This window comes from Pelobates fuscus, chromosome 4, assembly GCF_036172605.1.
Source record: "Pelobates fuscus isolate aPelFus1 chromosome 4, aPelFus1.pri, whole genome shotgun sequence".
Taxonomy (NCBI): Eukaryota; Metazoa; Chordata; class Amphibia; order Anura; family Pelobatidae; genus Pelobates; species Pelobates fuscus.
Window position 1 is genome coordinate 58,480,203 of NC_086320.1, and position 16,086 is coordinate 58,496,288.

The window sequence follows — 16,086 nt, forward strand, 5'->3', positions numbered from 1 at the left end:
TATTGAATAGACAATTCCTATTTTGTTCTCTAATTTTCTAATCATCAATTTAAATCCTAAGAAATCTGCAGTTGCGCTCCATATCAATCTATGTAAACGTGACACCTTCTGACACTTTAAAAAATGTCAACTGAGCCCCATATTGGCCGAGTAGGGAGACCTCTCTACCAGAACATGAGTCTGGGCCCCAAGCATTATTCAATGCTTTCCTATGGGGATTTCGGCGACGCTGGAGGACCTCACATAGCGTGAGGACGTCCAGCATCATATGACATATTTTTCATGTTCTAAGAACACAGAAGTCCCTCTAGAGGCTGTCTGATGGACAGCCACTAGAGGAGGACTTAACCCTGCAAGGTAAATATTGCAGTTTATGAAAACTGCAATAATTACACTTGCAGGGTTAAGGGTAGTGGGAGTTGGCACCCAGACCACTCCAATGGGCAGAACTGGTCTGGGTGCTTGGAGTGTCCCTTTAACTACTACATTGAGATGAAGTGGTGTGGGTGACTTTAGTCCTTTAATATGCATAATGTATTATGAGTATATACTCTGTATTCCTGTCTTGCACAAATAAAGAGACGGTAAAATGTAGCAGAACCATTATTGGTTACCCTGTGTCCATATTTGTAATTCTATTGCTTTATGAAAGTATGAGGAGGACTTAACTCCACTAAGCGTATCCAAGCATGCATACAAATAAAATCCACATTCATTCTATGGAATTGCTTTACTGCACTGAATACAATGTATTAAAAAATAGATTTTGCCTTTTTCCTATTTTGCCTATGAGAAGTCCGGTCCTGCAAACTACTGGGAGTTTTAATATTGTGCTAATCGCATACAGCATGGAAAATGGGAGGCTTAGCCAAAAGTACATTGTAACCAATTATTCTTTCTGTCCTCATACTTATTTTTTAAAGAATTTTCCTTAGCCATGTTTCTGATTTTGATTCAGTTATTCTGATAGCACAATAGAGATGTGATATCCTGTTGGAAGAAGAATCAGTCTCCAAACGATTCAATCTCTTCAATCAATTAGCTCATCGTTTTTATTGCAACTGGCAAAACAGAATACTTTTATTACAGTGAATTAGAATAGAGAAAGAAACATGTTTAACTTTGAAAGGACAGAACAAATTGCATTTGTAATTCATTTTATTTTTAACAAGAATAAAGAATTGGGATTTTATCTCATTTTAGAACAACGGTGGGTATATATTCTACTACCCAGTACAGTGTTATTCATTGTATCATCACTGTAAAGGAAAAAGACTGAGGTCTTGGAAGGCTCTGCAGTTGGTGTATTAACCGCTCACCTACAATTCTTTTTTTTTTTTTTTTTTATAAATGTTTATTAGGTTTTTTTTTTTTACACATAAACATATACAAATATTCATTATAAGTATCATAACAGTGTGAATATTATACAGATTTCAGTATTCAATAAAAAAATACAACAAAGTTATGTTATAGCAAATAACAATAATATTAAAATTGTACAAAACAGAAAGTTACTAACACAAACAAACACACCCACACCCCATCAGAGCAGGAGAAAATTGCTGATTATGTCATATCAGGATTCTGTCCACAGACTCACAAGAAATTCATATACCATCACCACCAACCATGAATCTTTAACATCACATATATCCCTAATAAGTATATATGTGGCTGAGAATTAATATAATTATTTGTAATAGTTACCTTCCTATTCAATTCCTAAAAATAACTATAACTAAAACCAATTGGCCTTGTATTTAGGAAAGTTTTAATAATAGTTCAGAATACATATCTTCTTTCTTTTTTGAACGAAGTCTTGTATTGTTTATTAGACCTTTTTCCATTGTCAACTGGAACCTAATTTGCTTAATTAAGAGAGATTTTTGGAAAGGAATAGAGGATCTCCAATTTCTGGCAATTAAGATTTTAACGGCCACGAAACAATGGGTAGCTATCGAAACATCTTTTGTTAATTTAAAGTTCCAATTTAAATGCAGAAGAGCTGTTGACGGCTTTTGCTCTAATGATCTGTGAGACAATGTTTGAAAAATAGAAAAAGCCCACGACCATAAAAGACGAGCTAGCGGACAGGACCACCATATATGTATATAAGACACTGTGTTACTTCCACATCTCCAGCATATGGGGTCATAATTCTCATACATCTTAGCAATTCTTACTGGGGTGAAATACCATTTACAAAGAAGTTTAAAATGACATTCCACCAAATTTGAACAATGAATATGTTTAGCAATATGAGGTAATGAAATACACCAATCTGCCTCAGAGATCTCAATGTCTAACTCTTTTTCCCATGTTTTAATACGTTTATGGGGAATGATATTTAATAGATCTACCATATGGTTTGCAGCCAAAGTAACTTTGTTTAAGGGCTTGTAATTAAAAATATGCTCTATATGAGTTGAAAGTGGCGAAGAACTTTTTCTGACATTTTTATCAATACAATTTTTAATTCGAAGATAGGTAAAGATTTCCCTACATGGTATATGTAAAGTATCAACAATCTGCTGGAAAGGTATTATATTGTCACCTACCATAAGATCGGAAATTCTTGTCTTATCAGTATCTGCCCAATGGCTTAATGAAAGATCTTCAATGTTTATCTCTAATAGCTTAAGGCTAGTCGATCTAGGTATGAGTTGGTGAAAACCCAACATTTTCTAAATTTCCTCCCTGACCTATAAAGATTGCAACAAAATATTAGAATTTATTTGAGACCTGTTCATTTTTTTGCTATCAACTATCCATATGATATATTGTAAATTCGAGGTAAGAGAGGCTTCAGACTCGATAATATACCAAGGTTCTTGGGTCATCAAAGGATCTTGTAATAAATGTATGTGTCTAATCATATTAGCGTAATAATTATAGATAATATTTGGGAAATTTAAGCCACCCTTCGATACTTTTTTTGATAAAACTTTTTGACTAATCCTAGGGGTTTTATTCTTCCAAATAAATTTTGAGAAACCTGATTGTATCATTGTCAGCCATGAATTTGGAATTTTAAACGTAATCATAGAAAAAAGATAAGACCACTTTGGGAGAATATATGAATTAATGATATTTATTTTACCCAACCATGACGTTTCCAGATTTTTGCATTTTTTTAATTTCAAATTTGAGTGTTTCATAAGATTTAAAATATTCTTCTCCATTGTGTTATTTATATGTGCAGGAATAATTAAACCTAGATAATTCAATTCATTTTTAGTCCAAATAAAATTGTATATATGGGATAGGCTTTCTATAATATGATTATCTATGTTCATATGCAGGGCAGTAGATTTCATAATATTTAACTTGAAATTTGAGACCATAGAATATTTATCAATTTCCTGCATTAAATATTGTAACGAAACTTCTGGAGAGGTAAGAGTAATTAATGAATCATCCGCGTATAAATACATTTTTAAATCATTATCTTTTATTGGAACACCCTTAATCAAAGGATTATTTCTAATATAGATAGCAAGAGGCTCAAGGGACAGAATATACAGTAATGGGGATAAAGAACACCCCTGCCTCCTACCATTACGAAGATCAAACCATCCTGCAACTATATTGGGTCCGACCATTCTAGCAGAGGGGGTGGAGTACAGAACCATAATTGCATTAAATATCCAGCCTTTAAAGCCAAAAGCAGTCAACAACTCTGCTAAATAACCCCACCAGACCCTGTCGAAAACTTTCTCTGCGTCCACACCGCGAATTTTAAAACCCACAGGGACTCTTTCTGGCCACAATAGTGATGGAAAAGTTGTTGCAAGGGGACTAACACCTGGACTGTGGCATGCCGGAGGGGGATCCATGGCAAAACTCCCATTGAAAATTACATAGTTGATGCAGAGTCTGGTTTTAATCCATAAAGGGCATAAATCACCTAACATTCCTAAATTGTTTGGAATAACGTGCTTTAAAACATCAGGTATGATGTTGTATTGATCAGGTAGTGTAAGGGTTACCCCCGCTTCACAGTGACAGACCAAACTCCCCGTTTAACGCACCGCAAACAACCGCAAACTCCCCATTTGCACAAGGTTGGATACCAAGCTAGCCATGTCCCGCTCCTTGTCCTCACTGATGTCATTGAAGGTCTCTTCCTCCACCCAGCCACGTACAACACCAAGGGTCCCCGAAAGGTGACAACAAGCCCCCTGTATTTTTTTTTTTTAAATGTACACTACTGTTACACCAGATATGAGTTGCACTGGTGTGACACTGTGCCCTGGCAGGCCCTGAAACGCACACGTGTGAAGGAAACTGACTGCTATTATATTACAGTCAAAAAAGTTTTTTGTTTTTTTTAAATGCAAGCTATTGTGACACCAGATATGAGTGGTGGCACTGGGCAAGTGGGCACAGTATACGCTGTGAGCCTGACACACACGCTGGCAGGCAGGCAACTGCAATTAGATTACACAGGAAAAAAAAAAAAGCAGACTGATGTTCTAGCCCTAAAAAGGGCTTTTTGGGGTGCTGTCCTTACAGCAGAGATCAGATGAGTCCTTCAGGACTTTAGTGGACACTGAATACACTAGCCTAGCTATCGATTTCCCTATTAAATCAGCAGCAGCTACACTGTCCCTCCTCTCACTAAGAATGCAGCTTCCGGAGGGCGGGGCCTAGCTGTCATGGAGGAAAGACGCACTTCGTGTGAGCTCCCTCAATATCTCCCTTTAAGCAGCTATCAACAAGCGAATTTCACCCCAGAAAGGGATGACCCAGCAATGTTGCTCCTACCTGACCGACCCGACATGCTTAATAGCGGTCAGCAACTCGACAGAGTCTTACTTACCTCCGCGTGGCAAGTGTGGCCTGGTGCTCACCGGGCGGGAGAGGCGGCCGATCTCCCGATCCTGGGATGCCCAGGAGCAGCTACTTCCCGGCAGGAGCTCCATTACCCCCCCCGCTCGGACCGGGGGGTTATCCCGGTCCACCCCTGAGAGGCTGTCTGGAGCTAATGGACGCACAGAGCACAGCCGCTCAGGCTGACATACTCATCTGCGACTCTCCCAATATGGCGGCAGCCGCGTGTCCTCCTGGTACCAGCAAAGCATGGCAGGATAGTGAGTCTAAGCTGGACAGACTCTTTAATCAATTTAGGAAGCCCCAACAAGCTCCACCACAGCCCCAACAACCTCCACCACAGCTAAGCGAAGCAGTCCCGATTAAAATCCACCAACGCAAAAGGCGTCGAAGACGGGACCAGAGGCACAAACAGAAATGCAGAGCCTGCCCCACGTCAAGCACTCGCCTCCACCTTAAGCCACCACAATCCCACACCGGACGTGAAGCACCACCGGAACAGATCCGACCACCCGACAAAACAAGCTTCCACCACCTCAAGCCGCGAACCCGGCACTCAGCCAGAGACTTGCCTTTGTTGTTCCAGGTATCAGGGACTCCCAGGGTCTGCACCTGGCACCCAGAAGGGATCGGATGAGCACAAGCAGTAAACAGCAGCCTGCCAAGCATGTCCCACTATAGCCGATCCTCCACACCATGCCTTTGATCACATGAACTGCTCTCTGCACATTAACTAATCGTAAAGTAGCAAGCGTTTAAACATGTCATTATTTCACCTCCTAAAGAGTTTATTGTCGTAGTTCCTTACATGCCTTTACCTTAACCGTTCATGTATTATGTTATTCACTAGTCTCATCTCATGGGGCGACTCACACTTGATTTATAACTAGTGGTGGAGCTAAGGATTGTGGGGTGCTGAGGGTGGTGGGGGTGGTGGGGAGGGTGGTGAGGCTGAGGGTGGTGGGGAGGGTGGTGAGGCTGAAGGTGGTGGGGAGGGTGGGGAGGTTGAAGGTGGTAGGGTGGCTGAGGGTGGTGAGGCTGAGGGTGGTAGGGAGGCTGTGGATGGTGGGGAGGGTGAGGAGGCTGAGGGTGGTAGGGAGTGAGATGAGGCTGAGGGTGGTGGGGAGGGTGGTGAGGCTGAGGGTGGTGGGGAGGGTGGTGAGGCTGGCTGAGGGTGGTAGGGAGGGTGATGAGGCTGAGGGTGGTGGGGAGGGTGGTAGGGAGGCTGAGTGTGGTGGGGGGTGAGAAAGCCTACCTTTAGTCCCTGGTGGTCCAGTGGGCTCCCTGGTGGTCCGGTGGCCACTGCTCCCGGTCTGCAGCTCCGCAGAGCTGCAGACCATGTAATCTCGCGAGACCATGGGGGGTGCTGAGGCTGAGGGTGGTGGGGGGTGCTGGGGCTAAGGATTGTGGCTCCCTGGTGGTCCGGTGGCCACTGCTCCCGGTCTGCAGCTCCGCAGAGCTGCAGACCATGTAATCTCGCGAGACCATGGGGGGTGCTGAGGCTGAGGGTGGTGGGGGGTGCTGGGGCTAAGGATTGTGGGGTGCTGAGGGTGGTGGGGGTGGTGGGGAGGGTGGTGAGGCTGAGGGTGGTGGGGAGGGTGGTGAGGCTGAAGGTGGTGGGGAGGGTGGGGAGGTTGAAGGTGGTAGGGTGGCTGAGGGTGGTGAGGCTGAGGGTGGTAGGGAGGCTGTGGATGGTGGGGAGGGTGGGGAGGCTGAGGGTGGTAGGGAGGGTGATGAGGCTGAGGGTGGTGGGGAGGGTGGTGAGGCTGAGGGTGGTGGGGAGGCTGAGGGTGGTAGGGAGGGTGAGGAGGCTGAGGGTGGTAGGGAGTGAGATGAGGCTGAGGGTGGTGGGGAGGGTGGGGAGGCTGAGGGTGGTGGGGAGGGTGGTGAGGCTGGCTGAGGGTGGTAGGGAGGGTGATGAGGCTGAGGGTGGTAGGGAGGCTGAGTGTGGTGGGGGGTGAGAGAGCCTACCTTTAGTCCCTGGTGGTCCAGGTGAGGCTGAGGGTGGTGGGGAGGGTGGTGAGGCTGAAGGTGGTGGGGAGGGTGGGGAGGTTGAAGGTGGTAGGGTGGCTGAGGGTGGTGAGGCTGAGGGTGGTAGGGAGGCTGTGGATGGTGGGGAGGGTGAGGAGGCTGAGGGTGGTAGGGAGTGAGATGAGGCTGAGGGTGGTGGGGAGGGTGGTGAGGCTGAGGGTGGTGGGGAGGGTGGTGAGGCTGGCTGAGGGTGGTAGGGAGGGTGATGAGGCTGAGGGTGGTGGGGAGGGTGGTAGGGAGGCTGAGTGTGGTGGGGGGTGAGAAAGCCTACCTTTAGTCCCTGGTGGTCCAGTGGGCTCCCTGGTGGTCCGGTGGCCACTGCTCCCGGTCTGCAGCTCCGCAGAGCTGCAGACCATGTAATCTCGCGAGACCATGGGGGGTGCTGAGGCTGAGGGTGGTGGGGGGTGCTGGGGCTAAGGATTGTGGCTCCCTGGTGGTCCGGTGGCCACTGCTCCCGGTCTGCAGCTCCGCAGAGCTGCAGACCATGTAATCTCGCGAGACCATCAGAGCGTTGCCGTGGTAACCCGCGGCAATGCTCTGATTGCCCGGTTTTCGCGAGACACATGGTCTGCAGCTCTGCTCACTGCGGAGCTGCAGACCGGTGTCTGCGGTGGCTGGCCAGGCAGCCAGGAGGGGCCTCGCACCCGGCGGCATACCGGGCAAGCCGCCGGGCCCCCTCCTGGTGTCAGGTCCTCGGTCAGTGATGGAGGAAAGACGCACTTCGTGTGAGCTCCCTCAATATCTCCCTTTAAGCAGCTATCAACAAGCGAATTTCACCCCAGAAAGGGATGACCCAGCAATGCTGCTCCTACCTGACCGACCCGACATGCTTAATAGCGGTCAGCAACTCGACAGAGTCTTACTTACCTCCGCGTGGCAAGTGTGGCCTGGTGCTCACCGGGCGGGAGAGGCGGCCGATCTCCCGATCCTGGGATGCCCAGGAGCAGCTACTTCCCGGCAGGAGCTCCGTTACCCCCCCCCCCCCCCTCGGACCGGGGGGTTATCCCGGTCCACCCCTGAGAGGCTGTCTGGAGCTAATGGACGCACAGAGCACAGCCGCTCAGGCTGACATACTCATCTGCGACTCTCCCAATATGGCGGCAGCCGCGTGTCCTCCTGGTACCAGCAAAGCATGGCAGGATATTTATTCTAAGCTGGATAGACTCTTTAATCAATTTTGGAAGCAAATAACAAGCAGGAAGCCCCAACAAGCTCCACCACAGCCCCAACAAGCTCCACCACAGCTAAGCGAAGCAGTCCCCATTAAAATCCACCAACGCAAAAGGCGTCGAAGACGGGACCGGAGGCACAAACAGAAATGCAGAGCCTGCCCCACGTCAATTACTCGCCTCCACCTTAAGCCACCACAATCCCGCACCGGACGTGAAGCACCACCGGGACAGATCCGACCACCCGACAAAACAAGCTTCCACCACCTCAAGCCGCGAACCCGGCATTCAGCCAGAGACTTGCCTTTGTTGTTCCAGGTATCAGGGACTCCCAGGGTCTGCACCTGGTGCCCAGAAGGGATCGGATGAGCACAAGCAGTAAACAGCAGCCTGCCAAGCATGTCCCACTATAGCCGATCCTCCACACCATGCCTTTGATCACATGAACTGCTCTCTGCACATTAACTAATCGTAAAGTAGCAAGCATTTAAACATGTCATTATTTCACCTCCTAAAGAGTTTATTGTCGTAGTTCCTTACATGCCTTTACCTTAACCGTTCATGTATTATGTTATTCACTAGTCTCATCTCATGGGGCGACTCACACTTGATTTATAACTAGTGGTGGAGCTGCAGATACAAATACACAGTGGATAACGTGGTCGTGCAAGCTACACCCTAAACATGACAGCCATCTTTCACAACAATGTACTGCTATATACTCATACCCTCAGTGCAACTAGCCATGATATACGCACGTTCAGTCTAGCATGCTCAAATATAACACACTTCTGTATAAAAAAAAAAAAAGAATGCAGCTTCAGAATTAATCTAAATTGTATGCTGTCTAGGAGGTGGGAGGGTCTGGGAGGGAGGGTCTGCTGCTGATTGGGTGGAATGTGTCTGCTGACTGTGAGGTACAGGGTCAAAGTTTACTCAATGATGACGAATAGGGGGCGGACCGAACATCGCATATGTTCGCCATCCGTGGCGAACGCGAACAAGCTATGTTCGCCCGGAACTATTCGCCTGCGAACCGTTCGGGACATCACTAATCATTATAACTACTTGTTGTAAGAGAGTACTGGATCAGTATAACTCCCTATTGTAAGATTGTTCTGGATCATTATAACTCCTTATTGTAGAGTACTTGATCGGTATAACTCCGTATTGTAAGAGAGTATTGATTCATTATAACTCCCTATTCTAAGAGAGAATAGTGAATACTTTATTACTCTAATCAAAGAGCATAGTATACTAATCCTTCGTCGACAGTCTATGTGCATTTATCTTAGACTATAACATGGCCATAGAAAACTTACTTCTGCATGTCTTCTCATCACGGTTCAGAGAGTAGCCTTTACGACACTTGCATACAAATTCGTTGTCCAAGTTCACACATTCGTGTTCACACCCATGATTACCCAACGCACAGTAATTAATCTCTGAAAAAAGATGAAAACATGATCTAGCTTGTCTTGGACCTTTGGTGAATCATGCAAATGAAAGAAGGGGTTATTATGATCACATTACACGACCCATAGATAAAATGGGGAAATCTGCACCAGCGTACTTGACAATAGCAGACTTTTCTCTAAATAAACCGTAATTTGTTTGTATTACTAGAGGTCTAGCAGGTGCTGGCCTAGAATTAAAGGAAACGTAGTTCACAAACATCTTGAAACTATTGGCACCTGCCTGGTGGGAACCATGTGCTGAGTTCATTCAGTCAAAACACGGTCCTTGCTTGACCCAAGGATATGTGGATACTATTGAATTGTCATAACTTCATCACTGGTCACATGGATTCAAGTCCTCATGGAATCACTCCAGTTTCAGCTGCATTCTATCTGCTCTAAAATTATTTAAGGACACTGGAGCTATTCAACTGGAAGCTTTCCAGAAATAGTTAACCTCAGCTCCTACTTGGCTAAACACATAGAGAGCTGTATTTAATACCATCTGAATCTCACAACGATTTCTTAATGTTGGTTTCTTAACAGCCCACAACATCACCTAGTTTAAATCCTGCTAGAAATAATTATTTGAGGTTCCATATAAAGAAATACAGAAAGTGGGTGAGTGAGGTTTAGTTCTAGTACACAGAGGCTAATTTGACTGAAGATGTATCTGTATATTTGGTGAGTTTCTTATGCATTTATTAGAGGGGGAAGTGTATGACATAAGTGAAGTTGAACGGAAGGAAAGAGAAATATCCAGGCACACCTGAGGTTTCTTCTAAGACAACGTTTCCACTTTTTTGTTCCTAACAAAAGACTGCCTTTTAGAGGAAACCTCAGGTGTGCATGGATATGTAGCTTTTCTTCCATTTGATGTCTCCAGGGATTGGTCTTCCCTTCCTGGAGCACCTTGCAGGAAGTATTCCCCCTTTTTAGAGTGTGCATTATTCCCTTTTTCTTGCAAACAGTGAAATTGAAGGCATTTGTGGGAGTATAAGATTAAGCAAGTGTGTGTCAGTAGAGAAACTGAAGGTATTTGCGGGACCACTTTTGATGAGGACTGATGAGTTGTGATGTTGCGAACATGAAATTTTCCGTTCGCGAACTTACGCAAATGTTCGCGAACGGGCGAACCTGGCGAACCGCCATAGACTTGAATTGGCAGGCGAATTTTAAAACCCACAGGGACTCTTTCTGGCCACAATAGTGATGGAAAAGTTGTTTCAAGGGGATTAACACCTGGACTGTGGCATGCCGGAGGGGGATCCATGGCAAAACTCCCATGGAAAATTACATAGTTGATGTAATCCATAAAGGGCATAAATCACCTAACATTCCTAAATTGTTTGGAATAACGTGCTTTAAAACATCAGGTATGATGTTGTATCGATCAGTTAGTGTAAGGGTTACGCCCGCTTCATAGTGACAGACCAAACTCCCCGTTTAACGCACCGCAAACAACCGCAAACAGTCCATTTGCACAACCGCAAACTCCCCATTTGCAAAGATTGGATACCAAGCTAGCCATGTCCCGTTCCTTGTCCTCACCGATGTCATTGAAGGTCTCTTCCTCTACCCAGCCACGTACAACACCAAGGGTCCCCAAAAGGTGACAACAAGCCCCCTGTATTTTTTTTTTTTAAATGTACACTACTGTTACACCAGATATGAGTTGCACTGGTGTGACACTGTGCCCTGGCAGGCCCTGAAACGCACACGTGTGAAGGAAATTGACTGCTATTATATTACAGTCAAAAAAGTTTTTTTTTTAAATGCAAGCTATTGTGACACCAGATATGAGTGGTGGCACTGGGACCACCTTAAAAATATTGGATATCGCTAAAAATCATGATCACTATTAGTGTTGTCGCAAACCCGAAATTTTCAGTTTGCGAACGGCGAACGCGAACTTCCGCAAATGTTCGCGAACCGGCGAACCGCGCGAACCGCTATTGACTTCAATGGGCAGGCGAATTTTAAAACCAACAGGGACTCTTTCTGGCCACAAAAGTGATGGAAAAGTTGTTTCAAGGGGACTAACACCTGGACTGTGGCATGCCGGAGGGGGATCCATGGCAAAACTCCCATGGAAAATTGCACAGTTGATGCAGAGTCTGCTTTTAATCCATAAAGGGCAGAAATCACCTAACATTGACACCTGTCCTCAAAGCCCCTGATACACACTGACACAGAGCAGAATAGAGACTGTTCCCCCGTCCTCAGAGACCATGATACACACTGACACAGAGCAGAATAGAGACTGTTAACCCTACATAGGGTCACTTGGCAGATATGGCGGGGTCGTGGGAGGGGGAGGATGACTTTCACCTCTTCCCCTGTTACATTCCCGTTGTGCTGTGACATCACCCTTATACGCTGTGTAAAGCATACTATTTAATTTGATCAGCATGGTCACTTGAGGACCCGAGCAAGGTCACCTCTTTCAACAGGCGACATGATTTGGCCCTGTAAAACTATCCTGGATATTCTCTACAATTTCTATGGATATGGCATTGATTTATGTAACAGGGAGATGGAAGAAGATGCTTGGTCGGTCCTCTTACTTGAAATTTGGGGCACTGCGCGGGCAAGCTAATGTGCCACCAGATAGGAGTGGTGAGTTTAGTATTGTTCATATCAGTTTAATACCTTCCGCGTCTCCTATCAGAGGACATGTATATGGCAGCCATTTTAGGAACCGCACACCTGGGACCCGAGCAAGGTCACCTCTTTCAACAGGCGACATGATTTGGCCCTGTAAAACTATCCTGGATATTCTCTACAATTTCTATGGATATGGCATTGATTTATGTAACAGGGAGATGGAAGAAGATGCTTGGTCGGTCCTCTTACTTGAAATTTGGGGCACTGCGCGGGCAAGCTAATGTGCCACCAGATAGGAGTGGTGAGTTTAGTATTGTTCATATCAGTTTAATACCTTCCGCGTCTCCTATCAGTGGACGTGTAAATGGCAGAGATTTTTAATTGTTGAATCACCTCCCCTTTTTAGGCCAAGGTGGGAAGATGCTTAGACCACTGGTATATTGGTGCCATCTTGGAGGATTTTTTTTTGGTTTGGTTTTTGAAGCCACAGTGCTGCACCAGTGGGCCTAAAAATTAGGCATGTACACATGCCTGAAAAATTTGGTATTGTTGCAGCCGCTGCTGTAGCAGCGGCCAGAAAAATTGATGTTTGTTTCACAGGCAGAAAGTGCCCTAAAACATGGCGGCTTGAACCCTAGTTGGTGGCGGATAAGTCACGCAAGTCAAACGTCATTCAGAGCTAAAATACAGCGCGTGTGGACCATTTTTAGCCCAAGGTAGCTCATCTCATCAGGCCTTTTTTAATCGAATGTATCGCCCAGTGTCAGTCCCTTCGGGATCCATCCCTCATTCATCTTAATAAAGGTGAGGTAATCTAGACTTTTTTGACCTAGGCGACTTCTCTTCTCAGTGACAATACCTCCTGCTGCACTGAAGGTCCTTTCTGACAGGACACTTGAAGCGGGGCAGGCCAGAAGTTCTATCGCAAATTGGGATAGCTCAGGCCACAGGTCAAGCCTGCACACCCAGTAGTCAAGGGGTTCATCGCTCCTCAGAGTGTCGATATCTGCAGTTAAGGCGAGGTAGTCTGCTACCTGTCGGTCGAGTCGCTCTCTGAGAGTGGATCACGAAGGGCTGTGGCGATGCATAGGACTTAAAAAGGTCCGCATGTCCTCCATCAACAACACGTCTTTAAAGCGTCCTGTCCTTGCCGGCGTGGTCGTGGGAGGAGGAGGAGGAGGATGACTTCCACCTCTCCCCCTGTTAGATTCCCGTTGTGCTGTGACATCACCCTTATACGCTGTGTAAAGCATACTTTTTAATTTATTTTGCAAATGCTGCATCCTTTCCGACTTGTTGTAATTCGGTAACATTTCCGCCACTTTCTGCTTATACCGGGGGTCTAGTAGCGTGGACACCCAGTACAGGTCGTTCTCCTTCAGCCTTTTTATACGAGGGTCCCTCAACAGGCAGGACAGCATGAAAGACCCCATTTGCACAAGGTTGGATGCCGAGCTACTCATTTCCCGTTCCTCCTCCTCACTGATGTCATTGAAGGTATGTTCTTCCCCCCAGCCACGTACAACACCACGGGTACCAGATAGGTGACAACGAGCACCCTGGGATGCCTGTTGTGTTTGGTCTTGCTCCTCCTCCTCCTCCTCAAAGCTACAATCCTCCTCTGACTCCTCTTCCTCACAATCCTCTTCCAGCGTTGCTGCAGGTCCAGCAAGCGATGCTGATAAGGCTGTTTCTGGTGGTGATGGTGACCACAACTCTTCCTCTTCCTCTTCACGCTCATCTACAGCCTGATCCAGCACTCTTCGCAGGGCACGCTCCAGGAAGAAAACAAATGGTATGATGTCGCTGATGGTGCCTTCGTTGCGACTGACTAGGTTTGTCACCTCCTCAAAAGGACGAATGAGCCTACAGGCATTGCGCATGAGCGTCCAGTAACGTGGCAAAAAAATTCCCAGCTCCCCAGAGGCTGTCCTAGCACCCCGGTCATACAAATATTCATTAACAGCTTTTTCTTGTTGGAGCAGGCGGTCGAACATTAGGAGTGTTGAATTCCAACGTGTAGGGTTGTCGCAAATCAAGCGCCTCACTGGCATGTTGTTGCGCCGCTGGATATCGGCAAAGTGAGCCATGGCCATGTAGGAACGCCTGAAATGGCCACACACCTTCCTGGCCTGCTTCAGGACGTCCTGTAAGCCTGTGTACTTATGCACAAAGCGTTGTACGATCAGATTACACACATGTGCCATGCACGGCACATGTGTCAACTTGCCCAACTTCAATGCCGCTATCAAATTTTTTCCGTTGTCACACACCACTTTGCCGATATCCAGTTGCTGCGGAGTCAGCCACTTTTCCACCTGTGCGTTCAGGGCGGACAGGAGTGCTTGTCCGGTGTGACTCTCTGCTTTCAAGCAAGTCAAACCCAAGACGGCGTGACACTGCCGTATCCGGGATGTGGAATAGTACCTGGGGAGCTGGGGGGGTGCCGTTGATGTGGAGCAAGAAGCAGCGGCACAAGAGGACTCAGCCGAGGAGGTTATGGAAGAGGATGGAGTAGGAGGAGTAGAGGAGGTGGCAGCAGGACTGCCTGCAATTCGTGGCGGTGTCACCAACTCCTCTGCAATGCCACGCATTCCTTGCTTGTCAGCTGTCAGCAGGTTTACCCAATGCGCAGTGTAGGTGATATACCTGCCCTGACCATGCTTTGCAGACCAGGTATCAGTGGTCAGATGGACCCTTGCCCCAACACTGTGTGCCAGACATGCCATGACTTCCTTTTGCACAATCGAGTACAAGTTGGGGATTGCCTTTTGTGAAAAGAAATTCCGGCCGGGTACCTTCCACTGCGGTGTCCCAATAGCTACAAATTTTTTGAACGCCTCAGACTCAACCAGATTGTATGGTAAAAGCTGACGGGCTAATAGTTCGGACAAGCCAGCTGTCAGACGCTGGGCAAGGGGGTGACTTGGTGACATTGGCTTCTTACGCTCAAACATGTCCTTGACAGACACATGACTGTGGGCAGATGAGCGGGAACTGCTCAAGGCGGGAGACGGAGTGGCGGATGGTTGAGAGGGGGCAAGAAGGACAGCAGTGGTTGACGTGGCTGAAGATGCTGGACCAGGAGGAGGATGGCGGCTTAGAGTAGGCGTGCTGCTTGTACTCATGTGTTGATCCCATAGGCGTTTGTGATGTGAGATCATGTGCCTACGCAAAGCAGTTGTACCTAGGTGGGTGTTGGACCTCCCACGACTCAGTTTCCTTTGGCACAGGTTGCAAATGGCATCGCTGTTGTCAGAGGCAGACACACAAAAAAAATGCCACACTGCTGAGCTCTGCAATGACGGCATTCTGGTGGTGGACACAGCATGCGTTGATTGGCGTGCTGTCGGGCTGACCCCGGGTGCCGATGCATGCTGTCTGACTGTGCCACTAGCTCCTTGCGACGACCCCCCCCTGCTTCCAACTCGTCTCCTCCTCCCTGTCTCCCCATCTGAACTTTCGCCCTGTTCTTCTTCTTGCCGAGTGGGCACCCATGTGACATCCATGGATGCATCGTCATCATCAACCGCTTCGCTTGTATCTGAATGCTCAGAAAAGGAAGCAGCAGCGGGTACAACATCATCATCATCACACCGTACCTCCATGTGTTTAATGCTGCCTGCCTGAGACATATCCCTGTTATCTACATCCTCTAGCAATAATGGTTGCGCATCACTCATTTCTTCAAACGGGTTTGTGAATAACTCCTCTGACATACCAAGTAAAGCGGCTGTGGTGCTAGTTTTGGTGGTGGCGGCACGCGGGTGAGTGGTATCTTGAGAGGTGCCTGAAGCTAAGCTGGAGGAGGATGGTGCGTCAAGGTTCCGAGCGGAGGCTGTACAAGATGTCCTGTGTTAGCCAGTCAACTATGTCCTCAGAACTTTTCAAGTTCAGGGTACGTGGCTTCTGAAAACATTATTCTAGGGCAAAAGGGAATCACAGCACCACGACCACGACGGCCCCTGCGGGATGGCCTGCCTCTG

The 16,086-nt window shown here is 47.0% G+C and overlaps 1 protein-coding gene across 2 annotated transcripts in view; it reads right to left on the reverse strand.

The window, feature by feature from the left end:
• Positions 1-16,086, reverse strand: part of MATN2 (matrilin 2) — a 95,577-nt gene that overhangs the window by 32,560 nt on the left and 46,931 nt on the right. For both annotated transcript variants that reach the window (XM_063451216.1, XM_063451215.1), the window contains exon 8: positions 9,359-9,481. In XM_063451216.1, the coding sequence (XP_063307286.1) occupies positions 9,359-9,481 (123 nt within the window). The remainder of the gene's footprint in view (positions 1-9,358; positions 9,482-16,086) is intronic.